General features: G+C 38.0%; 1 protein-coding gene across 1 annotated transcript in view; it reads right to left on the minus strand.

Moving 5' to 3' along the window:
* LOC138762481 (titin-like) overlaps positions 1–26,917 on the minus strand; it is a 383,050-nt gene that overhangs the window by 315,007 nt on the left and 41,126 nt on the right. Inside the window, 10 exon segments of the mRNA XM_069936233.1 lie at positions 8,445–8,570; positions 9,183–9,467; positions 13,922–14,153; positions 14,281–14,449; positions 15,865–16,006; positions 16,139–16,399; positions 16,548–16,808; positions 16,930–17,190; positions 18,013–18,276; positions 23,510–23,770. Of these exon segments, the coding sequence (XP_069792334.1) occupies positions 8,445–8,570; positions 9,183–9,467; positions 13,922–14,153; positions 14,281–14,449; positions 15,865–16,006; positions 16,139–16,399; positions 16,548–16,808; positions 16,930–17,190; positions 18,013–18,276; positions 23,510–23,770 (2,262 nt within the window).

Consider the following 26,917-nt stretch of genomic DNA (forward strand, 5'->3'; position numbering starts at 1 on the left):
ATAAAAAACATTATGCAGATAAAATGGTTTTATGAAATTGAGGACAGAAGAACAGCAGGAATCCATGGGATAAGTGCAAAGTATTTAGAAGAGGAACAAAAAGAAATCTCATAATCAGCTGGAGATAAAGGAGAGTCAAAGTGATCAGGCCATGCTTAAATTATTATTTGACTTGGACATCAAATTCATAATTTGCTTTAAGAAGACTTGATTATTTTTTAAAGAAGACCATAGATCCTAAATATCAGTGAATACAAATTAATGAAATCAACATCAAAAGATTCCACTTTTCATTGAACAGAAAACAAAATGCAGTGAATGGCGGAAACCTGAAATCATTATAGAAAATGCTGGAAATCTTCAGCAAGAGATTATTCTCAGCAAATTCTGCATTGCCACATTTTATTATGGATGTGCAAACTCCAAACATTGTTATTGCTTATATGGTGGAATAATGTTAAACACTGACAAGTCTATACCAATGAAGTAAAGTCTTATTTACTTGAGATGTGTATAAATGCACTATTTGGAAAAAAACCCAATGAATTCTTCCAAATGATGATTACAATTTTAACACTTATACGAGGATTTTAAAGTAGAAGAAATGTTCCAGTAGAATTATTGTTATTAAACAAATATTAAGACATAAAACTAAAATATTTGCCCAAGAAGCTTTAAGGATCTTCTTCAAGGTGGCAAGTTAGGGGGGGTTCTGAACAGGAATTCCAGATTTTAAGGCAACTGAAAATAAAGCATTCAAATGTGAAGGAGCCCAAAAAATTCAGTTTTATATAGCTCTTGAGTTACGCTCTGAAGGACTTTGAAAACAAGATCAGAATTTTAAAGCTGAGCTGTTGCTGGGTCAGAATTCATTGGGTAACAGATAAATGCAACCAGGAAATATAAGCAACGGTATTCCAAGAAAATTCAAATGGCCAATTAGTAGATGAATAGATTTGCCCATTTTTGGAAACCAGGATGAGCCTTACAGATGTAAAATATGTTAAGGGAGACATGGAGTCGGGTGACGTTTCAGAGGTTGGCAGGTAGCCTTGGCAATACTGCAGAAATATGATCAATAGCTTATCTGGGGGTCAAATATATCACTGTTTATGAATACTGTAGTTTGCTTCAACACCAAAGCATTGAAGAAAGATGGATGGAGTCAATATTTAAAGAATAGAGACTGCAATGAGGACTGCAGGAAGTGGCTTTGACTTCTTACGTGGCAGGAAATTTCTCCTCCTCTTGTCCTATGTTTGAAACAAGCAGTCTGATGTATAAAAAGAAAACACAATGCTGGAAGAACACAGAACATCAAGCAGTTTCCGCGAAGGCAAAACGTGCTAGTCGATGTTTTGCATGAAGCCCCAATTCAGGACTGAGTAGGAAGAGGCAAAATTGCCAATATGGGGCTGGTAGGAGACAGCTGGAACCAGATTGGGAGGGATGATGGGCAGTTAGAACTCAAGGTAGGAGAGGTGGGGGGGGGGGGGGGGTGGGGGGCATGGGAAGAGAGTTGAACGAAAGGAGAAGAAAATTAGGTGGATAAATGAGTTCATGTAGGTTTCAATTATCTATAATTGTACAATACAATTTTCATATGATAGAATACAAGCATCCAAACAGAATACAAGATGTTGCTCTTCCAATTCCAATGGGGAATAGCAAGGTTAAGCCAATCTGTGTGGAAGTGGGAAGGAGAGTTAAAATGTCTTGCAATGGGAAGCTCAAGATGGCTAATGCAGACAGAGCACAGGTGAATTGTAAAATGGTTACCTCATCCACTCTTGGTGTCACTAATGTAGAGGAGGTTGTATTGCAAGCATTGAATTCAGTAGACCAGGTTGCAAAAGGCATCTTATTGGAAGGCTTACTTATAGCTTTGGATAGTGTTGGGGGAGAAGCTGAAAGAACAGGTGCTACACCTTTTGTTTTTTTCATGGAAAGTAGCAGGGATATGGAGGTATGAGTGGTCTAGAAAGCCACAAAAAGTGTGGTCCCTGTGGAAAACAGAAAAGGAGGGGAGAGATCTGTCTTTTGAGATGGAGACAAAGAGAATCAGAAAAGGAAAGGAGGTCCAAGTGAATTTGAGGGCAAGGCAGAGGTTTGTGGTGAACCGATGAAATTGACAAGTTCTGCATGAACACAGGAAGTAATTCTGATGCAGACATCGGTGTAGTGGAGAAAGATGTGGTGGGAAGGAGGCATGGGGGAAGCATACTGAAACAGGTTTGGAACAAGAACTACTCCATGTAACCAACAAAAACAGGTGTAGCTTCTGCTCATGCAAATACCCCATGGTTACCCATTTGATATCCTAAATTTATTGGCCTGCTAAATTGGATTTAAGGGCAGAGATTATTGTCATATATGCACTGGGTGACAGCTGTGTTCATGTGGAATCTCAGACACTAAGATTAATTTGCTGGTTATATTATTGCTTATTTCACCTAGTGGTGGACAAATTAAAAAAAAAACATTTGTCTGAAATGCAAAGTATAAAAATTTTGAAAGACTCAACCTAAACATAATAGTTTGATCCTCGTGTATCAATGATCTGGATAATAAAGTGGTACTTTGGATCAGCAAGTTTGCAGATGACACAAAGATTTCAGGCATTGTGGACAGCGAGGAAGGCTTTCAAAACTTGCACAGGGATCTGGACCAGCTATAAAAATGACAGATGGAATTTAATGCAGACAAGTGTATGGTATTGCATTTTGGAAAGACAAACCAAGGGAGGAAATACACAGTAAATAAGCCACTGAGGAGTGTGGTAGAACAAAGGGATATGGGAATATAGATACACGATTCCCTGAAAGTAGCGTCACAGGTAAAGAAAGCTTTTGGTATATTGACCTTCATAAATCAAAGTGCTGAGTATAGGAATTGGAATGTTATGGTACAATTGTATAAGAAATTGGTGAGGCTAAATTTGGACAAATGTGTGCAGTTTTGGTTACCTAACAACAGGAATGATAGGAATAAGACTGAAAGAGGGCAGAAAAGATTTACTAGAATGTTGCATGGACTTCAGGAACTGAGTTACAAGGAAAGGCTAAACAGGTTAGGACTTTATTCCCTGGAATGTAGAAGAATGAAGTGAGATTTCATCGAGGGATATAAAATTATAAGGGGTATAGACAGTGTAAATGCAAGTAGGTTTTTTCTACTGAAGTTAGGTGAGATACAAATGAGAGGACATTGGCTAAGAGTGAAAGGGAGAAAGTTTAAATTAAAAATTTTAAATTTAAATTTATAAATTTAGACATACAGCACATTAACAGGCCATTTCAGCCCATGAGTCCATGCTGCTCAATTTACACCCAATTAACCTACACCCCCGGTTTGTTTTGATGAAACCGGAACTCCTGGGGAAAACCCATGCAGACATGAGGAGAACGTACCACTCAATACAGACAGCTCAGGATTCGAACCCTGGTCCCAATCACTGGCACTGCAGAGGCATTGCACTAACCATTCCGTCAACCGCACAGGGCGAAGCGAGATCATTAGGGGAACTTTATCACAGAAAGAGTAGTGGGAGTGTGGAACGAAGTATCAGCTGATGTCGTGAATGTGGGCTCAATTTTGACATTTAAGAATTTTTAAAAAATAACCGTTTTAGCTGCGAGCTGTCACAGCCCATGTGCGGATCCTTGTCCCTCCCTCTCTGTCCAGTCACCCACCACCAGCGGGAGTGGTCCCAGCACGTGCATGCTGACTCTCACCGCAAACCGTGTAGTCGTCCGCGCCTCCCACCCCCCCTCCCATTTAAGAAATTTTTGACAGATACATGGATGGGAAGGGGATGGAGTCATATGGACTGGGTACAGGTCAGTGAGATTAGGCAGAAAAATGGTTTGGTATGGACTAGAAGGGCCAAAGGACCCACTTCTGTGCTGTAATGTTCTTTGGTTCTATGTTATTCAGTTATGCAATATATCATATTTCCGGCCTAAGATTAAAACTCAAAATACTTAATTGATTAAATATATGTACTTAATCTTATTTTCATTTCAATGATACAGCATGGTTGAAGGCCCTTCAGTCCACGAATTATGCAGGTCATGTGGAGAACAAATAAACTTCTTATAGACGACATCAGATTTGAACCTGATTAACTGGCACTGCAGTAGCATTGTTTTAACTGTGCTCTCCATGCATATCCAATGCTTTACAAAACTTGTTCTTTATTTGTGAGTAGTTTAGATTGTTCTAACATCATATTAGTGGTTATTTATAATTTTGCTTTATCTCTTTTGGCATAGAGTATTAGAAATATATTCTTAAGGGGCATCTACTTTATTTCTCAAGAGAAAAACAAGATCAAGGAAGACAAAGCAAAAGATCAGGTTTCAGAGAAGAAAGAGGATAGGGAGAAGAGGAAGAAGAGGATAGGGAGAGCAGGACCTTTCCTCACTTAAAAAATGGGGGCTCTGAATACCGAATGAATACAAGAGCTGCTTGAGCTTCCAACAAGCTCTCTTCTTTTCCTTTATCCTTTGTTTTCAGCATTAAACTATTTCATAGTGGAGATAAACTAAGTTTTTCAGTTATTTGCAAAGATTCTTTAATAAAACATTTGGATTATGTTTTATTTTTCTGTTTTTTTCTCTGTTCATTGGTATGTTTCCTTAACTTGAACTGATGCTGGAAAGAATAAGGACCCACATTCCACTAGATTCATATGTAACTTCTCTAACTCCAAATAAGAGATTGCAAGTTTTGTATTGAATAAAAAAATAATTGGCTGTAATTTCAAATGTTCTTTGTGTATAGTTTTTTTTTCCTTAAAGGCTAGTCTGGATTTTTAAGCCTGTTGGAATGATTTTTTTTCATAAATATTTGCACAACTTTCTAAAAGTTACCCAGTAAAATGTAAAGTTAATTTACAGGTTGATAAAAGAACATTCCCACACTGCATAACTTTGACAAAAGCTCTGTCCTCGCAAAAATAAAAATAATTAAAGATGAAATAAAATTTAATGGCGATTCAGCAAAAAACATTAATATTGTCAGAAGAAAAAAATCCTTGTTTTTGTTTGATTAGAACCATGCGTCACTTTTGTCCTCAAAACTATGAAATATCACCAATATAATACCAGATGGGAAAGGTGGATGTGGAATCGGCAATGCCCTTGAGATTGTATGAAGCCAACCTTTCTGTAAATGAATAATTTATTGTTGGGTGAATACAAATTGGAGACTGATTTTATCATGAGCATGGTACATGGTGAACAAAGCAGCAGGAATAAGTATGACTGAGGATGAAATAAACCATAAAACTATCATATTTATAAATTAGAATGGCCTTTAAAATATCAGGCAAATTATACTAACAAAACTTTCCAAGGCATCCAAATCAGAAACCCAAATCCAAAATTGGACTGGCATTTGTCCCAAATGACCAAATGCTGCATCAGCCTATACTTTATCAGACAATTTCACTTATTTCATATTTGGGAAAAAAAATAAGATGGCCAAGATGATATAAAAGTGATACCAAAAGCTTTCACATAATTGCTGCTTAGTGATTAATTATTTGAGGGAAATATGTAGGATTCATTGAAACTGAACAGTTGAATTTGCAAAGTAGAAATCTAGTATATACTCTACCCAGTGTTTGGTCAACTCAATGCCAATAGGGGGAGAGAAAGAGAAGCAACTTTATAAATGATTTAGTTATAATTTTTTTAACATTTAAATTTAGACATACACAGCACAGTAACAGGCCATTTTGACCCACGTGTCCATGCTACCCAATTTACACCCAATTAACCTACAACCCCAATATGTTTCAAACTGTGAGAGGAAACCAGAGCCCCTCCCTGGGGAAAACCTGTGCAGACACAGGGAAAATGTACAAACTCCTTACAGACAGTGTGGGATTTGAATCCTATTCCCAATCACTAGAGCTGTAAAAGGGTTGCGCTAACTGCTATGCCACCCTTGCACAAGTTAAAAATGGCTCACGATACAATAGATTTGATTTCAATGAACGAAGAATTAATTCAAGCAAAGCATTTGAAGCATCATAAAGTATAACCTGGAAATGACAATTTATAAACTTGTATTTTTATTAGTCCTTTTAGATAATGTCAATGGAAACTTAAAACCCTTACACTAACAAAAAAAACCCAGAATATAGATATATTCATCCAACTGACAAGAAGAATGCATCAGCAAGGTTGGATAATATCACTGTGGATTTGAATGAACCTTAAATCTGAAGTAAAATAACCAAAAAGCGAAACAATCTGGATCTCACCAAACATGATGAATAGACACTAAGATTTGTGGAGTTGTGGACAATTTAGTGGCCTATCAAAGAACTGGATATAGATCAGGTGCAGATTTTGGCAGACACATGGCAAGTAGAGTTTAATCTAGACAAGTGTGAGGTGCTGCACTTTGAGAATATAAAGGAATAGATACAGTTAATGGCAGGACTCTTAAAAGCATTGATGAGCAGAAAGGATTGGAGGTACAATTTGAAAGTGACCATACAAGATGATCAGAGATAAAGAAGGCATTTGGCATCCTTTCCTTCATTGGGCGAGACATTGAGTATAAAGGTAAGGAAGTCACTTTGCGGCTAGATAAAAATTGGTTTGTCCATACTTAGGAGTATTAGGTGAAATTCTGGTCATCCCATTACATGAAGGATATGAAAGCTTTCAAAAGAGTACAGAAGAGATTTACCATGATATTGCCTGGATTAGAGGATATAAATTATATGGAGATACACGAAAATGCTGGAGAAACTCAGCAGGGTTTTTTAGTGTTCACAGGAAGCTATGTTTTGTGCCTGATCCCTTCATCAACGTATGAGCACAAAGGAGACCAGTCTTCTTTTCTCTCTCCCCTTTTCCCTCTGTTTCCCTTCACAGGGCCAAATTCAGTTCTCACCTTTCCTCTCTCCTGTCCTATTATCATAGCCAATTAACACCCCTTGTCTGTACTCTTCCCCCTCCCATTCTTCCCCAGCCTTCAACACAAACGCCCATCTCTTTTTTTACTCAGACCTTGAGGAAGAGCTAAGGCCCAAAATGTCAGTAATATATCTTTACCTCCTATGGACGCTGAGTTCCTCCAGCATTCCTGTGATAGATTTTTAGCACAGAAAGGCCTCAGCAATTCACAGCTTTTAATTATTGTTTGCAAAGTAATCCCACATCATTTTTTATTCCAATATCTTTGTTATGTTTAATTAGTAGTAATATTATTCATTTTCAAAAATCTTTCATGAGAAGTTTTCATTTATCTGAGATTTGGATAGTATAGAATTCAGACTCTGCCTAGAATGAGACCAAAGGGTCTTGGCATGAAGGAGAGCCATTGTGTTAGGAATTTGAATGGATAAAGATTGTGGGGAAGAGAACAGAAAAGTAGAGGTTCTGGTAAGAAAATATGGCGCACTTAGGAAAGAAAAATATGGGACCTCAAAAGGTGATAAATGTTCAATTACCACTTCAGCTACTTTCTGATTGGCACAGTCAAACAAATGCAAAAGAAAGAAAGAAAGAAAGGGACAGATAAAGAGCCAGGAGAGACATCAACACTCACAATAAATACGCCAAAGATGAAAGTTAAGAAAGATATTTGATGCCTGATGAACTGCAATAAACAAAGCAATTGTTTAGGTATCTTGAGTAAAGTAATCTTTCTGAGGAGGAGAGGTAAAGGTTTCATTATTGTCAATTAATATTCCATTTAGAATGTAACATACATGAAATTCTTTAACTTTGTATATCATAAACAAGACAGAGAGCCCCTTTGTCGAGCCCCTTACAGAAATGAGACCACAACGAGGAATGAACTCGCAACTCCTGGTTTACTCGACCAGCACTCTAAGCACTGAGCTATCAGAGCCTCCCCTAAGCTAGTGGAGTCACACGATAGCAGAGAAAGAGGAGAGAGAAGAAGCAGAAAATGAATTCGGCCTATACTCTCTGCCCCAGCCTGGTCTCTGAATATGCTATATTTGCTCACATGCTTCTTATATCTTTTAAGCTATGCAGGCTTGTTGAGTCTGGCAAATGAGCAAAATGGTTTTCAATGCTTCTGACAATAACCATAAAGCACAATTTTTTCATCCACCTCTCATTCAAGTCCATAAAGCAATGATATTGCAATGATATTACTATGAGCAGTGTACTTGAATTAGCCTTCGAGTTATTTATGAAGGGAATGAAACTTCACAATGTGATAACAGTACGGTATGTTTGAAATCAGATGGTATTCATTAAAATGTGGTCCATGATTATCTATGAGGCTGTAACTGTGGGGCTGAAATCAGCTTCTGTCTGAGAAAAGGAAAACAGCCATTTCAGCGGTGCATTACTAACTATTAACATGAGTTAGTTTTTGCCATTCTCTAGATCATGGGACAGCGCGGGGGACGCTCGTCAAAAGTGGAGTCTGAATTTAGAACAGACCTGTTCCAGTGACACGGCACTGAAATAGAGCAGGTTCTCCTTCAGCAGTGGTGGTGTCTTGGATTGAACTTATGATGGTTGGTGGATAAACTGGTACCTCTACTTCAGGGGAAACCACTTCTGGAACTGAAAATAATTAAATTGTCAATATTAATCTCTCAGAATGGTTATTTAAAAATGACATATTAGTGAACATGTATACATGTATACAGGCTGACTTAGGGCATAAAAAGAATTATATTTATTGCAATGATAAACTTTTATGCAAAACGTAAAAGGACATATTGGGCATTGACAAAAAAAACCCTTTTTTCTATATTCATTCATTCATTGACAAAAAAAACCCTTTTTTCTATATTCATTCATTTCACTTTTTTCTTTTAAAAATATTTGTACCCTGTTTAACATATAAGAATACATACAGAATTGACAATCGCATAATAATTTATTTGTAAACATGCATTAAAAAAAAGCCAAAAAAAGAGCAAAGGAGGTAAACTACGTCAATAATTGCTTAATAATACCTCAAAAACATTTAATTAAAATGATGAGTGACCACGTTTAACCTGTTTGTTGAAATAACCTGAACTAAATAAAAGGAAAAAAGCATTCTGACAAGATCACCGTTAATCAGAGCAAGGCAAAGATCAGTTTCTTTGTGCCATTCTGGACAAACAGGATATATTCCACACATATTATAGTACTAACATGAAAATACACAAATCACTACAGTGATACCTTCAATGTCAAGTGAAGCGCCACTCACAGCTACCCCAACTTCATTTCTTGCTTCACAGGTGTATGTTCCAGCATCTTCAGGGAATGATTCAATCAGTAACAAAGTATATTGGCTCTCATCTTGAAGTATCTTGCGTTTAAATCCTGAGGAAAGCTTTTGTCCATCTTTGTACCAAGATACTTCTAACTTGGGTGTGCCAGCAATTACTCCACAAAATCGAGCAGGTTCTCCTGCTTTCACTGCACAAGGTACCAGTTCCACCATAAAAGATGGGGGTTCAGGTGCTAAAACAAAAAAAAGTTAAAGTTTTAGCACTTTATTTCACAAATGTTCAGTTTAATGGAATACAACCTCCTTTCCTGGTTCATTCAAGAATGTGGTAAAAGCCATATTACAAATATGAATTTACTGAACTACCAGTAAATATTTGGGAATTTAAAAGGAAAATTGACATGAGATGCTTTTCTAGGAATAATTTTATTTACTTAAGAAATAATACTTAATATTTAACATTAAACTTTAGTTAACTACTTTCACTTTTTTAAACATTTCTGGAATAAAGTCTTTCATTGGTAGAAGTGGGCCAAAATTTAGTGGTGGATAATTGTTTGTCAGCCTGGAGGCCAGTAACAAGTGGTGTGCCTCAGGGTTCTGTATTGGGTCCTTCGCTGTTTGTCATTTACATTAATGATCTGGATGATGGGTGGTAAATTGGATTAGTAAATATGCAGTTGATAATAAAATAGATGGAATTGTGGATGATGAAAAAGCTTTGCAAAGATTACAGAGGGATTTGGACAGCTTAGAAGACTGAGCTGAAAGATGGCAGATGGAGTTTAATGCTGAGAAGTGTGAGGTGCTTCATTTTGGTAGGAATAATCAAAACAAGACATACACAGTAAATGGGAGGGCATTGAGGAATGCAGTGGAGCAGAAAGATCTAGGAATAATGGTTCATTGTTCCCTGAAGGTAGAAACTCACGTGGATAGGGTGGTGAAGAAGGTTTTTAGTATGCTGGCTTTTATAAATCAAAGCATAGAATATAGGAGTTGGGAGGTGATTTTGAGTCTGTTCAAGGCATTGGTGAGGCCAAATTTGGAATACTGTGTGCTGTTCTGGTCACCAAATTATAGGAAGGAGATCAACAAGGTAGAGAGAGTGGAGAGAAGATTTACGAAAATGTTTCAGAATCTAGATTAGAAAGAAAGATTGAGAAAATTTGCCTTTATTCTTTGGAGCGTAGAAGGTTGAGGGGGGGGATTTGATAGAGGCATTTAAGATTATGAGAGGGATAGATAGAGTTGATGTGGATAGACTTTTTCCATTGAGGATAGGAGAGATTGAAACAAGAGGTCATGAGTTAAGAGTTAAGGGACATAAGTTTAGAAGTAACATGAGAGGGAACCTCTTTAATCAGAGAGTGGTGGCTGTGTGGAATGAGCTTCCGGGAGAAGTAGTGGCGGCAGGGTCCGTTTTGTCATTTAAGGACAAATTGGATGGGCATATGGATGGGAGGGGAATGGAGGATTATGGGCAGGGTGCAGGTAGGTGGGACTAGAGGAGAGGACTTGGTTCGGTGTGGACTAGAATGGCCAAAATGGCCTGTTTCCGTGCTGTAATTGTTGTATGGTTATAATCAAAATCAGACATTTTTGGATCAGATGAAGAAGAGAAAGCTGTCCTGTATCAACTGGATTAGAAAAGCAGCCATCAATTCCTTTAAAAGAAGAAAGGCTGCCTGTGATCTCCTCAATAAAAGGAGGAACACCAAAAGTGGTACTGTATTTTAAAAGAAATAGCCACTCCAGCTGCCTCTAAGAAAAGAGGGGAGCCTCATGTCCATGAAATAAAAGGTCATTCTTGATTAAGAAAGAAATTATGGAAAATAGACTCCATAACTCTTATGCAAGGTAAGAGGGAGTTTGTGAAATCACTTGTATGAAGGACTCTGAAAACAACTCTCCAAGAGAAAATTGTGAGTTTTAAAGAGGTCTGAAGACATGATGTTTCAAAACGCTTCATTATTGCTATTGAACTGTAATTTAAAAATCTTCTAATCCAACATAAGACGTTTGATACTGAAATTTATAAATTACTTTTCAGAATTATGCCTAAACTGAAATAATTTGGGATTTGATCACACGCACCCGGACACATATGCACATGGAAGGGTTTATGATAGAGTTAATTAAGAAATTTATTTAAATCTTATTTTGAATTTACCATTGTCAAGTGAATTCTCCATTGCTGTTTCCTTGTTAACTACTAATAAAATGTGTTACCTTATTGGCCACCCCTTCCTCTGCCAAGGATGCTCTAGAGCAAGGGTGTCAAACTCAAATTCACAGAGGGCCAAAATTAAAAAGTTGGACTAAGTTGTGGGCCAAACTAAATATTTATTGAAAATTTTCAACAACATCTGCATGTTTTCTCTTCTTTCAACCTATGTAATGTTAAACTTTTTCTTATTAAAATAAATGTTTAATAATAGTTTTGGTTAAACTCTTTCCAGAAGAAGCATTAACAAATGAGAAATAAAATATTCAATCAATAATATTTCTCTCTAGCCTTTAAGCTCCTTTTAAATGTATTTATTTTCACAAGCCAACAAGTCAAAAAAATAACAACTTGCTTCAACTATCTTTCAACTATGAACAGTCCAAAGTGAATGAAAGAAAATATGAATCCAAGCTTAGCTTGCTCCACTGTGATTTACTCTGACGCACCTGGGTCTAAACCAGATACTTGGCATCTCTTCTTAGATGCAAGTTCATCAAACTCTGGGGTCAGAGTTTGCCTCCCACCTGTCTTGAAAGGTCCTGTTTTCTGACTTTCGTTTGGCCATTTTTCGTAAGGGGTTTATTACATGTGAGTTGGGCGACAGGTGGCAGATTCTAATGAAAGTAAAGAGAGGAGGTGGGGGCGATTAGCGGGCTGACGGGCCGGCGCCAACGCATTTGCAAAGCATTCTGGGACTTGTAGTATTAGCTGTGCATACGCTATACTGGCGCGGTGGCCAGCGGGCCAGCTCTAATACATATTTGATATGATCTTGCGGGCCAAATATAATTATATCACGGGCCAAATTTGGCCCGTGGGCCTGAGTTTGACATGTGTGAATTAGAGGATTGAGAATATTTTAAATCACTCCCTCTGGTTTTACAATAAAATTTATAAGGTCCACCAAAGAACCACACCACCTTTTAACAAGTAGCAATCTCAAATTGACCCACAGCAACCTTCTTAGATTTTAGACTCAACGTTCTTGGATTTTAGATTCAATCTCATTCCTGTCTCACACAGCTCATCCCAATTACTGCATAGGCTCTCTATCAAAAGATTAACAACTGCTCTTCTGTAAATTGTTACCAAGAATAACAGTTCACTACAAGCAAGGCTGTTGAATCCCACAACTTAACTGCAGATAATTAATCTGATTTCCTGCCTTCATCAAAAATTTCATCAGGGCGAGCATTATCTTCCCTTTTACTTGTCCGTTCTCGAGACAGTATTTGTCTTCATCTCAACATTTGAAATGAAAGTGTGCGTGTGAGCACAGACACAGCTGAAATCAGCGATAGAGCGGTTCCAGCTTCGTGGGGGATTATAAGGAAGGTGCCCATTGCTCCCGCATTGAGCCAGCTGCCCCCTGCTTCTCTCTCACTGCGTGCTGGGGGCCGAGAGTCACCTCTCCACCGAAGGTAAGAGAGAGTGCCAACAGGGGCATGGATGGGGACGACAAGGAATTTGGGGGGCCTCCCTCTGAAAATGAAGAACTTATTATAGAAAATTAATGTTACTTCTGTGTAATGTCATCTATCAAAAACAGTGCCCATTTTTGGAAGTTGCTGGTGTTCAGAATCCCAGATGAAAAAGTATATCCAGCTCAATTTACTCTTTCCCTTTTCCCCATAGACGACTTCTCTACTCTTAACTTCTTCTTCCACCTAACTTTTCTAATCTCTATTCAGCGCATCTTCCTCAACTATTGTAGCTTCTATGTCTTTGTGTTCTTTATTATTTCACAGTTGGTATCACCTTCCATCTGACCCTGGAAAAATATTCATTCAAGTCTCTTGAATTTGCACTTTTAAGTCAATGACCATAATTTTGACCCCTGGTCCTCATATGCTGAGATTTCTTCTGTATTCTACCCTTAGCTTTTCCCTTAACCATCATGATTAATTTCAATGCTATGATCCTTTCTCTTTAACATCAGTCTTTTTCCCCACATCAGTTCATGTGCTGCCAAAAGCACCCACTGATTCTCATTTCTTCAAAATATAACTATTCCAATGCACTCCTGCTAGGCCTCCCATTTTAAACTCTGTAAGATGTTAAATTCAAAATTCTGCTTAAAATCTGCTGCATTTCTTTTTCTTCATAACTCTAGTCTATATCATTGCCAATAGATTGGATTGTCATTAGGTTAGTTGTTCAACAGGCCCTATTTTAATATTCCCAGTTTTTTATTTATTACTATCTCTTCCACCAACTTCAAAACAACAAATATTTGCCATATCCTGAACGCTCTAAACTCACTGGGTATATCAGATGCAATTTTCTCCAGCAATTTCCAAATCTCTCAATTTTCCGCTCCTGCTTTTTGATTCTCTTTACAATTGCCTAACTGAAAAACTTTCCATTTACTTTATGTCTGATTAAGACCATCTCAAAGCATCTTGAGTTGAAAGAGGTTGCACAATAGCTGTAATTTGTTGTTATTCGTGCACGTACCATTAACATGAAGTGTCACCGAACTTCGATTCTTCCCTGCCACAAAGACATATTCTCCAGAATCCAAAACTCTGGTTTCAGTAATGGTCATACGATGCACACGTTTTTGAATAATATATCTGTATCTTTCTTCAATTTGGAAATTGATTTCTACTCCATCCTTGAGCCACAGAGCTTCAACATCATCTTCATTGACTTCAAATTCAATTACGGCACGTTTTTTCTCAACAATCTAATTTTGAAGAATTATTTTGTTACAATTACGTGCGGAAAGTAAATCATTCACTCAAGTGCTTATTATGAAGTTTGACAACTGTAAAAGTTAAGATTGCAAGCAAAAACAAAGAAACACACTGTACCTGAATATCCGTGGTAATAGGTTGGGAAATTAAAATGTGTCGTGCTTCCACATACAAATTAGCAGTAAAAATACTTCCACCTGCCACAGCTGCATATTGGCCGGCATCAGATATTTTTGTAATAGGAATGGTGAGGCGATGGATAAATTTTTCATTTTGAATTTTAATTCTGCAACAAAAGCAATAAAAAGGAAAAGAGCATTTTAGAGCTGATGGCGCAACAAATGTTGGCCAAGCCAATCGATTATGTAGGAGGCTGACTTAGAGGAAGGTGTAGGGTTCTAGGGTAGGGTCACACGTTGGACAAAGTTAATGAAATAAATAAGAGTGGGAATATTTTGAAGATTGATATTTGTTGATGGGGATATGACTTGCAAGTTAATTTGCAGAATACATATTATAAAGTATAAGGCACCAAGCCAGATCTTGTCCTCAGTAGGTGGAGATAAGAAACCATCAACACATCTTAGTGGACCGCATTACAGACAGTTGTGCAACCTTGTTTTTCTATATTTAGAGACAATGGAACTCTTTCCAGTCTGCTCGCTACAGCATCAGGAATAGCTCCAGTCTAGTACCCATTTTACAACCCTTTACATGTAACAGAGACTGAATCTGTTCTGACATGGGGCAGATAGATGGAATAGCGGTGTAACAATATGATGGAACCAAATACCGTATAGCTGTTGCCTCAAGTAAATGTAGGTGACATGGATCTTTATTAATAAACCATGAGATCAGAGAAACAGAAGACTTTCGGAGCATTACGGTAATGGCTGATAAAGGGCCTCTTACTGGTGTCACCGACAAGGAGACCAAACTGAACACTTCATGCACAAGATCACTAAACCTTAACCAAACATCACTACACACGGCTATGTAACATCCATATAATGATTATTTTAGGAAGGTGATATCAAGCAACTGACCACGTGCCTTGTTCTGATTTGGCTCATGAATTGTAATTCAATAGGCATAATTAGGTGAAATTCCTGTACTTTATCTCTAAACATATAAAAATTCCATACTTTGTACAATTGTCAAAAGAATGTTCAAATCATTCCCAGGAAGATGAAAAGGTTCTCTTATCTCTCATAGTTGAAAGGTTATTTGAATAAATCACTCCGCAACATTTAAATTGGTGAGGAAGCCAGGGGAGGAAGAGGAGGGGGGTGGGGGTATTGCTGACTGCCAAGCTCAGAAATGGATTCTACACAAAGGCTGTGAGATTGATGAGCAGTAGTATCCTGTACCTGAGTAAATCTTCTCCAGATATTTATACGTTGTATATTTATTTTACATTATATCCTTAGGTGTGATTGCAATATATCCTTTAACATTGACATAGCTGAAAGCAAACATGTATTGTATGTGTATGTGTGTGCACCGGATTTCATCTGGTTGTATGTGTGTACGGCAAGTTTATAATAAACTTGACCTATGTATTTGTTTGCATGGCAACGATGTTGTGTGGTAGATGAAGCAGCAGTTTTACCAATGTTATGGATTCAAAGTTTAGGGTGGGAACAAATTGGGAAGCATTTTGACGATACGAGGCGAAATTTTCATGCTTCAGATACTGACCTGTCAGATGGCAGTACTTCCTCACCATTCTTCGTCCACTGTATCGTAATGTTAGGATCTGAAACTTCACACTCAAAGGTAGCTTTCTTCTTTTCAGTGACTTTGATATCTTTGATATGTTTTCTGAATTCAATTTGCCGAGCTATGGAAAAAATGCCAATTAAATATAATGAAGAGACAGTTAAACAATTTTTAAAATATTTATATTATATATAATTGAGGGAGAGAGATAGAGAAATCAAATGAATCATGAATAAATAATGTCAGTTATTACCAGTCACATATAAAGTAGCTGCAGATGATGCTGATCCAGCAACAAAACTGTACTCAGCCGCATCGCTGAAGTGAATATTTCGGATTGAAAGTGTATGTGTCGATTGCTTGGTCTTCAGTTGGGTTCTGTCAGTTGATTTGATCTCTTTACCATTCTTGAGCCACTTGTATGTTATACCTTCAAAATTCACTGTTACTTCAAAGGTAATTGTATCTTTCTCTTGCGCATTCATATCCTTTAACATTGATGTAATTAAAATAGCTGCAAACAAACATGGGATACCTGCTAAGTCACTTGACATACATTTTGATTGACATTAATGATTTTGATCATTCGGACACACATGAAAACTGACAAGAGCAAAGTTAACTTTAAACAATAGATACACAGACTTGAAATCATGCCTTACGTTTTACTGTCAGGGTAGCCGATATTTTGTCATTTCCACAGATAAATGTATATTCTGCAGAGTCCTCATGACTTGTGTTCATTATAATCAGCTGATGGAGTTTGCCTTGCACGACTATTTTGAACTTGTCGCTCATTTCTATTTCCACACCATTTTTCAGCCAAGTGGCTGGGACATTAAAATGTGACACCTCACACTGAAAAGTTGCAGTTTTTGTCTCTGGAATTTCAATGCTCTTCATAGTCTTGGTGATATGAACAGCTTGAAATAAATTTAGAAGATTATTAGAACACAAGAAAGTGAATCTTTTCACATCGGAGTGTTTGACTTACTATTTAAATTGCTCTTTTTATGAATTAACAGAAAATAGTTAAACACTCACATTCCACATAAAGTTTGGCTTTACATTCCAGCTGTCCGATGATGGCTGAGTACTCGCCAACTTGCTCTGGGGTGATATTCTCCAATATTAGTTTGTGAACTTTCCTTTCTGAGATCACTTTACAGTTGTTACTTGGCTTAAGTTCAACATTGTTGAACATCCATTTTACTGGCACGTTGTCATGTGACACACTCATTTCAAAAGTAGCAGTGGAATTTTCCATGGCAGTAATATCCTTTGGCTTCTTAATAACTTTGATAACTAATAAAACAAAACCACCATGTTATTTGAGGTCTATCCCTTGAGATAAACATTTTAGATGTTAACAACATTTCATCTCAAAGAAAAGGATTTGAATTCCTATTTTGGTAGCTTAAGTACACAATTTAAAAATAAGTAACTGATAATGAATTTGAACCAAACAATTCATGCAATATTTTGTTCATTATTTTTGCTACTATTGTTTTAGATTTTATTTAAATCCTCACAAGGGTGGTACTTTGGTTCTGCAGGTGGTGCCTGCTGCCTCAGTTCCAGTGAACTGGGTTTGATTCTGATGACGTTTGCATGTTGTCCCTCCGATCGTGTGGGTTTTCCCTGGAGACATCCATTTCTTCACACACGCAAAAGATGTGATGGTTTTTAAGTTAATTGGCTACTGTAAATATCCCTGGTAGAGATGGGTGCGAGGGTAATCTATGGAGTTTTAAGGTCATGTTTGGGAAAATAGGTCACAAGGAGGTAAGTGGAGGAAAGTGGATTGATTTAAGGGCTGTCATAGATTCCATGGGCTGAATGGACTCATCCCAGGTTGTGAGAAAATAAATATGATATTAAGACCCATGAGATGATTCCCAAGTTATATGAAATTACCTATGTAGGTTGCAATGTGCATAGTTTGAATTAAATATGCCAAAATGTTTATGTTTCGCAATTCTGTAAAATTGTATAAGGCTCTGAAATATATTTAAAATGATTGATACAAGAATGAATCCACATTTTTCTGCAAGATTGTTCCTATTATCATGTTTAATCATTGCTTTAGTAAATGGAATGAATAAGCCATAAAAAATATTTAATTACCCTCCACATGAAGTCTGGCATTTGCTGACACTCTGCCAAGTTTGAAGTTGTACACCGATTCATCTGAGATTGCACACTTCTTAATTTTGAGACTGTGGACAACCCCATCTACAATAATCTCATACTTGTCACTTGGTTTGATTTCTTCCCCATTTTTAATCCATTGGGCTCCAGTTACATCGGCATGTGTAAGTTCCAACGTAAAGACCGCATCATGGGTTTCGGTGACAGTCACATTTCTCAAGGTCTTCTTTATCTTGACAGCTTTATAAAGATAATTTTGTAAATAGTTATTTACCACAGAACTTTAATTATCATTAATTGATCACCAATTACTGTGCAGGAGAGGGGGAGCGTGACTTATCAGTGGTAATGGAAATACTTAATTAAAACAGTTGATGAAAACACTGAGAGGTCAGGTGGCATTTGTGAAGAAAAGTGAACATTTGAGGTCCAAGATGTTTTAGTGAAACTAGGAAAGAGAGCAAAGTAAATTAGTTTTAAGGTTCTGAGATTGTGGGGAAGGAGGGGCAGGAAAATGGGTTATCTATGATGAGAGAGGTGGCATGGAGATATGTTGCAGAAGTATTCCAGTTAATTGAAATGACAGAAAGGAGGCTAATGTGCTGCAGTAAGAGAAACTGCTGGACATGCCCAGCAGAGCAAACTGTGCTAGTGGAGACAGAGAAACCGAGCCAATATTACAGATGAATGACTTACTGGAGAAATAGGTAGTTCTGATCCATAGAAACATAGAAGATAGGAGCAGGAGTAGGTCATTCGACCCTTCGAACCTGCTCCGCCATTCAACGAGATCATGGCTGATCTTAAAGTTCAGTACCCTGTCCCTGCCTTCTCTCCGTAATCTTTAATACCCTTAGACTGAAGAAATAGATCTAATTCCCTCTTAAATATATTTAATGAACCTGCCTCTACTGCCCTCTGTGGCAATGAATTCCACAGATTCACCACCCGCTGGGTCAAGAAATTCCTCCTCATCTCGGTCCTAAATGGTTTGCCTATTATCCTCAAACCATGGCCCCGGGTTCTGGATTTTCCCATCCTTGGAAACAGCCCATCTGCATCCATTCTGTCCAGTCCTGCCAGAATTTTATAGGTCTCTATGAGATCCCCTCTCAATCTTCTAAACTCCAGCGAGTACAATCCCAATTTGCGCAATCTTTCCTCATAAGTCATTCCTGCCATTCCAGGTATCAGCCTGGTGATTCGCCTCTGCACTCCCTCCATTGCAAGAACATCCTTCCTTAGATAAGGTGACCAAAACTGCACACAATACTCCAGGTGGGGTCTCACCAAGGCCCTGTACAGCTGCAGTAAGGTATCCTTGTTCCTAGACTCAAACCCTCTTGATATGAAGGCCAACATACCATTTACCTTTTTAACCACCTGCTGTACCTGCATGCTCGCCTTCAGAGACTGGTGTACAAGTACCCCTGGGTCTCTCTGCACTTCCCCATCTCTTAATCTATTGCCATTCAAATAGTAATCTGTAAAGGGTGATGAATTCAATATAAAACCACATAGATTGCAAAATATCCAAAGATGATATGCTGTTCCTTAAACTTGCCCTGGACCTCATTATAAGAGTGTCATAGCCAATAGATATGCAGGTGAGTATGGGAGCGGTATGGAGAATTTAAGTGGCAGGCAACTGGGTGTTCAGGATTGCCCTGCAGCCCTAACACAGGTGCTCGGCAGTCAACTGTTTTACATTTGGAATCTCCAATATAGAGAAGATCATGTTTTGAAAACTGATATAGCATTCTAGAATGGAAGAATAGGAAGAGAATTTTTTTTTCTACTGGATTGACTATTCGAGTTCCAGGAGGGAAGGAAGGTGAAAAAAATAGATGCTGTGTCTCCTGCAATTCCACACAGCTAACTCTTAAATGTTTTACTTCTTCCTGAAGCATGGACTCACCGAACACATCTCAACTCTCCCACCCTCCTCATGAACAGAGAAAAGCAGAGTTCAGAGTTTAAATAATTAATGTTCTAAGTTTGACAGTCTATGTAAAAAGATGGCTGCATCTGTGTATTTTGGCTCTGTGTCATCATTTAGATTTTAACCAATTTATTCTTAATTGTGTGTTCAGAAATTTGGATCAATGCGCATGGTGTTAAATGCACTTTATAAATAAACTACTACATTCCATCCCAGTAGACTTCCCATTTCATTTAATAGATCTTTCTCCCATTCCTTTAGCAACTTCCTGGTCTGTTTTCTGTTCCCACAGAATACTTCTTGCTTTCCTTGTAACCAAAGGAGATGCAGAATCTCTTGGTTCACCTGTTCCCTTCCCATCATCTAGGGACCTGGACAGTCATCCAAGTTCCACACATGTGTACTGCATTTGATGTTCACAGTCCAATTTCATCTGCATTGGAGGTATCAAATGTAGATTAGATGTCTGCTTTACAGTCTTTGAATTCTGTATACAGAAGTGACCCTGTGCTTTAATTCTCCATCTCACTGCAATCTGATTTGTGGCCTGCTTTACTGTTAATAATAAGGCCAAGTGCTGGCTTGAGGAACAACAAATGCATTTGGTCTGGGAATTATGCAAACTTCTGAATTCAGTTTCAAATTCTTCACTTTCAGATAAATCATTTTTTCTATCTATTTCAGAACTGGCCATTTCTGCTACGTTGTGTTATATTGACTTATTTCCCCTCTCTCCATTGACACAGCCTTTCCCACTAGATGTGTCTCACAGCTCTGTTTACAAGACATCATCCATTTTGTTTATATTATCAGCCTGCATATGTCTTTATGAACCCATTTGGTCAAAGAATCAATGCAACTTTTCCATGGCAATCTTTGCCTTACCTCTGTCCTATTTTCTCTCCCTTTTCTCTCTGTAACTTAAAATTAATTTGCTGTTCCACCCGAAATATTTTTCCTTCCATAAATACTTCCTGGGTTGCTGAATGTTTCCAGTAATTTGTTTCTTTTACTTCAGATTGGCCGCAGTTTTTATTTGATCTTTGACCATTTTCCAATTGATTGATTAGCACCTTTTCCAATTGCTCCTTGAGGTCTAAAGATATATTTTTTTTAAATTGGGATATTTAGATGCTCTCTGACACAAGCATCACAAGTATATCTAAAATTTCATGACTACGGTTATCTTGGCCGACATAGGCTGCAATTGTAGTTATATTGGGAACAGTTAGCTGATTTTGGTGAGGGCAACCTTGCTAATTCATGGATGCACCAAGAGGACAATTCTCCAACATGAACAGTTATGAGGAATGAAGTCTTCTACCAAATGTACTTTGTTATGTTCTCCAGCCACCTACCCTGTTTTATGAATCCTTTTATGTGACAATCATCTTTCAAGGGAAATTCCAACTAACATATGGATAAAGGTTTTTGCACCTACCATATAAGAACCCTTTTAAGAAAAGTGTTAGAGACTTTAAAAAGCTCTGAACAGCAGTAAATACCAAGGGACAAATCAATCAGAAACTAATTTAAAAGTGTTTATTTATCATTTTAAACATGGATTACAAATGCACTTACTGTGACTGAATGCTTGTTCAAACATGTAACAGGATATGAACCACAGCATTCACTAACATGGCAAACAGATAGTAAGAGTGTTGTGTGCTGATTAACATCATGTATATTAAAAGAAATGGCAGCGCTGCCAGGGCCACTGTAATGGCAGTAGAGCCGCTGGTGCAGATCTGGGAGATCAGAGACACAGAACTGCTTTGATGATGGGGCTCTGAACAGACTTTAAATGGCCTGTTAAAAGGAGATGATGAATATTTGCAAGTAATATCATGCCACCGCAAAGATCTGTGCTCGGCAGCGGCCACGGGGTTGGGGGGGGGAGGTTGGATGGGGGTGGCTCCAGATGCCAGGGCACTAGAAATGGGAAGAACATCCCTTGTTGAGAAAGAGAAGCCGAGGAGATGGTCTGATAGAATGGTGACCAGAGCAGTGAACCAGCAAGGGGCTCAGTGGCCGAGGACCCCACACAGGCTGCAGGCAACTTGCAGTTGGGGACCTGCATGGGCTACAGGCTGCTGGAGAGTTGCTCGAGGGAACCAGGTATTGATACTGAGGGCAAGAAGGGCTTCCAAAGGGCCTTGGGCACTGAAGCTTCCTGATCGTTTAAGAGGTTTGGATTGCTTAAGAATTGAAAGGAGTCAGTGTGGCTGCAAACGGCGTGGAGGATGCTGGAAGAGATTGGACGGACATGCAATGACTCTGAAAGGACTCTTTTGCTTCTCTTTCTCTCATACTATAAGGGGCGATGGGTGACACTAATACTGACTGTTTGTCTGCCTTACGGCAGGAAAAAGGCAATATTACATGCTCTATACCAGGGGTGTCAAACTCAAATTCACAGAGGGCCAAAATTAAAAAGTTGGACTAAGTCGTGGGCCAAACTAAATATATTATTGAAAATTTTCAACAACATCTGCATGTTTTCTCTTCTTTCAACCTATGTAATGTTAAACTTTTTCTTATTAAAATAAATGTTTAATAATAGTTTTGGTTAAACTCTTTCCAGAAGAAGCATTAACAAATGAGAAATAAAATATTCAATCAATAATATTTCTCTCTAGCCTTTAAGCTCCTTTTAAATGTATTTATTTTCACAAGCCAACAAGTCAAAAAAATAACAACTTGCTTCAACTATCTTTCAACTATGAACAGTCCAAAGTGAATGAAAGAAAATATGAATCCAAGCTTAGCTTGCTCCACTGTGATTTACTCTGATGCACCTGGGTCTAAACCAGATACTTGGCATCTCTTCTTAGATGCAAGTTCATCAAACTCTGGGGTCAGAGTTTGCCTCCCACCTGTCTTGAAAGGTCCTGTTTTCTGACTTTCGTTTGGCCATTTTTCGTAAGGGGTTTATTACATGTGAGTTGGGCGACAGGTCGCAGATGCTAATGTAAGTAAAGAGAGGAGGTGGGGGCGATTAGCGGGCTGACGGGCCGGCGCCAACGCATTTGCAAAGCATTCTGGGATATGTAGTATTAGCTGTGCATGCGCTATACTGGCGCAGCGGCCGGCGGGCCAGCTCTAATGCATATTTGATATGATCTTGCGGGCCAAATATAATTATATCACGGGCCAAATTTGGCCGGCGGGCCTGAGTTTGACATGTGTCCTCTATACTACTACACACAAAAAAAGCATTTTGAATATTGGGCATCATTCGTTTCCAAATCCAACACCCCATTTAAACTGCTCTCAAATGTATGCACATGTTCTGATAGCCATTTGGACCAATTCAATATCGGCCGTGGACCAAAACTAAACACAACATAGCTACATTTTATATTATTATTTAAATAATGTAAATTAGATAATATAATTAAATAACTGTAATTCCGTTCTAAATTTTAACGAAAACCTTTTTCTGTCGACATTTATATTGTATGCAAGTTACATTAATTACACTTAGTCTTTAATATAGATAAGACATGAATGATTAGGGAGGATACTGACCTTCAATTTTAAGTTTTGCAGAAGTCTTGGAACTTGCGACTTGGTATGAGTATTCAGCTGCATCTTCCGATTTAGTGATCTCAAAAATGAGACGTCGAGTAACTCCATCTACTTCACTTTGAATAATATCACTGAAATTCATTGGTTTGCCGTCCTTTAGCCATACACCTTCAGATTGTGCATTAGCAACTGTACATTCAAAGATAGCTTGCTGTGATTCTGCTACAGTCTGGTCCTGAAGTGGCCTGCCGATTGCTCCACCTACAAATGTTCAAGAACATGGGAACGAAGCAAAGGAAATGAAATCAAACAGCAATTTCAAAAATGTAACATTTGTATATGCACACATTGACACTTGCTGTTATAAAAGTGAACAACCGATTTATTTGAGACTGAGAACTTCTCAGTGGGAAGATTATATCCAAGGCTTGTGACATCGTCAATGAAAATTGAAATTGTAATTCCCATTTCTCCCCTGCTTTCGTACCCACAATGGCACCATTTTTCCTCAAATGCTTTTTAACAATCTTTCTTTGGCTTGGCTTCGCGGACGAAGATTTATGGAGGGGGTAAAAAGTCCACGTCAGCTGCAGGCTCGTTTGTGGCTGACAAGTCCGATGCGGGACAGGCAGACACGGTTGCAGCGGAGTTTGACTAAAGGAACTGCCCTTACATGGTTCAGTATCTTCCAATGAAGTGGCTTATTTACCTCCCGACAATGAGCTATTACTTTTTCTAACTTAACATTGAGAGAGCAAAGGTAGCTCCATAATTTTGTAATTGATCCCAATCCATTCCACAGATACCAAAATCAAAGCAGAATACTCACCATTCTAACAATTCATTTAATATCACAGTAAACTTTACCTCCTAACATCATCAACATGAAAACCAGCTACTCTCTCAAAATCTGAGCATCCTGTGTGGCTTTTAACCTTTTTTTAAACACCTCACTTCCTATCTTATATTCTCATTATCTGCCTTCCAGAAATTTCAACTCTCTAAATACTTCTCACAAAGTGAGTGTCATTTTCCTCATCTCTTTTAGATTTACGAGCTAAATTGGCTTCGCAGTCAACACTGATATTAAAATCTATCCATCCGTGACTTCTCTTTGCTCCATTGCTAGATCTACATTCACGATAGTTCCAAGAATCCTGAAAAGTTATAATTATTAAGAAACTTGCAGAAAAACAATAAAGGGAATAATTTGTAAACAGAAAATATTTCTCATCATCTTCCTTGCCTTTCAACCTGAATGTACCTGCCTTTTCCAATACTGAAACAATTATAACATCAGATTGCTTTTCGTTTTTAGAAATATTAAATTGCCTTGAAAATTGTTCTCGAAAATTATATTGTAGAACAAAGTTTTGCATTAAAGTGTACATTGCATGAATATCTATTGTGCATTCAAAGATATGTAATTAATAAAATAAATAGCTTTATAGTTGTTTTGAGATTTATTTGTTTTTTGGGGACTATTAGTTGCAGTGTGATGAACAAATTATTATTTTAAATAATAAATCTAATTGAATTATTCAAAGGAAAGAGGAAATGTAGAAAATCTAGGACTGTATATCTGAGTATCTGAGTGGAATTGAACCAACAAAATTGAGCAATTAGTTCAAAGAAATAAGATATCTAGAAGAATAAAAATATATAATTCAATCTTACATAATTAGAATACAAAGGAATACTGTATACATCCATTGGGTCACCCTCAATCTTTTGTGCTCAAGGGAAAAAAAAAAACAAGCCTATCAGGTTCTCTCCTTAGCACTCAAACCCACCAGACACTGTAACATCCTCTAGAATCTTTTCTGTACCTTTACCATCTTAATAATCATTCCCATTGCTGGATGACCAGAACTGAAAACAAAAAGGGTGGTTTCAACAACATCTTGTACAGTTGTCTGAGATAGTCCAACTCCTGAACTCGGTGCCCTGATGGATAAGGGAGAACACCATCTTTACCATCACTTTCAAGAAACCATGTACTTGAATCCCTAGGTCACTCTGTTGTAATTCAGATAATCTTCACTTTTCATTTTTGCACCAAGTTTGGTGTCTGAAACTTATCAACTCTGCTAACTACATCTAAATTATTAATACAGGTGACAAACGGTGTATCCAGCACTGACCCCTGCAGTACACCACTCCTCAGACCTTCAATCTGAATAAAAATCCTCCACTATCACCCTCTAATTTCTGCAATCAAACTAATTCTGTATCCTATTTGACTGCTCAGCCTGGATCCCATGCATTTTGGCCTTCCTGATTAGTCAACCATGTGGGACCTTGTTAAGGGCCTGGCCAAAGTCCATGTTTACAATATCCACCATCCTCATCAATCCTCTTCATCCAAAAAACTCAAATTTATGTGACATAATTTCTCATGCCGACTGTCCTGATCAAATCTTGCCTTACCAAATCTGATAGATTTATTCCTTAGAATCCTGTGCAGTAAATTTCCCATCACTGATGCGAGGCTCTCTGACCTGGAATTCCTTGGCAGGTTAGTGGTGGTGAAAGGCATTTGCATAGATGTATGGACAGGCCAGTCTGAACCTACCTGTCCCCTCCCTTGGCACCACCCCGGATTTCCCAATAAAGGCTGGTGTGCCCGGACTTTCCCCCTCTTGCTCCTGGAACCTGGCTAAGTCGTGTATCAGTAATGATCAGGTTTTTGGTAATTAAAGCCGTTTAATCACTCCATCATGTCCATGTGATTATTCTGTGCACCATGAAAGGAATATGGAATGAAATGCATTTCAAGAACTTGATTACCTAAATCTGGAGGAACGGAACAGAACTTCAAAATGGAATCAATGGAAAGGTTAGTCTGTGGACTTGGCAAGTAAACCCATTAGCATTTCACATCCTTCCAGATTGGGTGTAATTTGGAAAGAGTCAACAGGCAATGAGAACTACCATGGGATGCCATGATGGGAAATGAAGTATAAAGATTTCCTATGTTGTGCAAGGGTTCCATTTCTGGTAACTGTTCAGAAAGCACTTTTTTGAGTTAGTAAAGAACAAATGGATTGAGGGTCAATTAACATGAATACTTTTGGGTGGTATAATTATCATTGCGGACAGCACAGTGCTATTACAATTGCAGTGATCGGGGCTGGGGTTCAAATCCCACTCTCTCTGTAAAGAATGGGTACATTATCCTCATGCCTGCGTGGGTTTTCCCCAGGGGCTCCAGTTTCCTCCCACCATTTGAAACGTACCAGGAGCTGCAGATTAATTGGGTGGTGCAGGGTCGTGGGCCAAAATGGCCTGTTGCCATGTTGTATGTCTATATTTTTTAAAATTACTGCCTACCCCTAAACAGAATAAAAATGTCTCAATCACATGTTTTGATACCCTTAAAATATCAATGCTCTATTGTTTGATAAA

The sequence above is a fragment of the Narcine bancroftii genome, chromosome 4 (genome assembly GCF_036971445.1).
Source record: "Narcine bancroftii isolate sNarBan1 chromosome 4, sNarBan1.hap1, whole genome shotgun sequence".
Classification (NCBI taxonomy): domain Eukaryota; kingdom Metazoa; phylum Chordata; class Chondrichthyes; order Torpediniformes; family Narcinidae; genus Narcine; species Narcine bancroftii.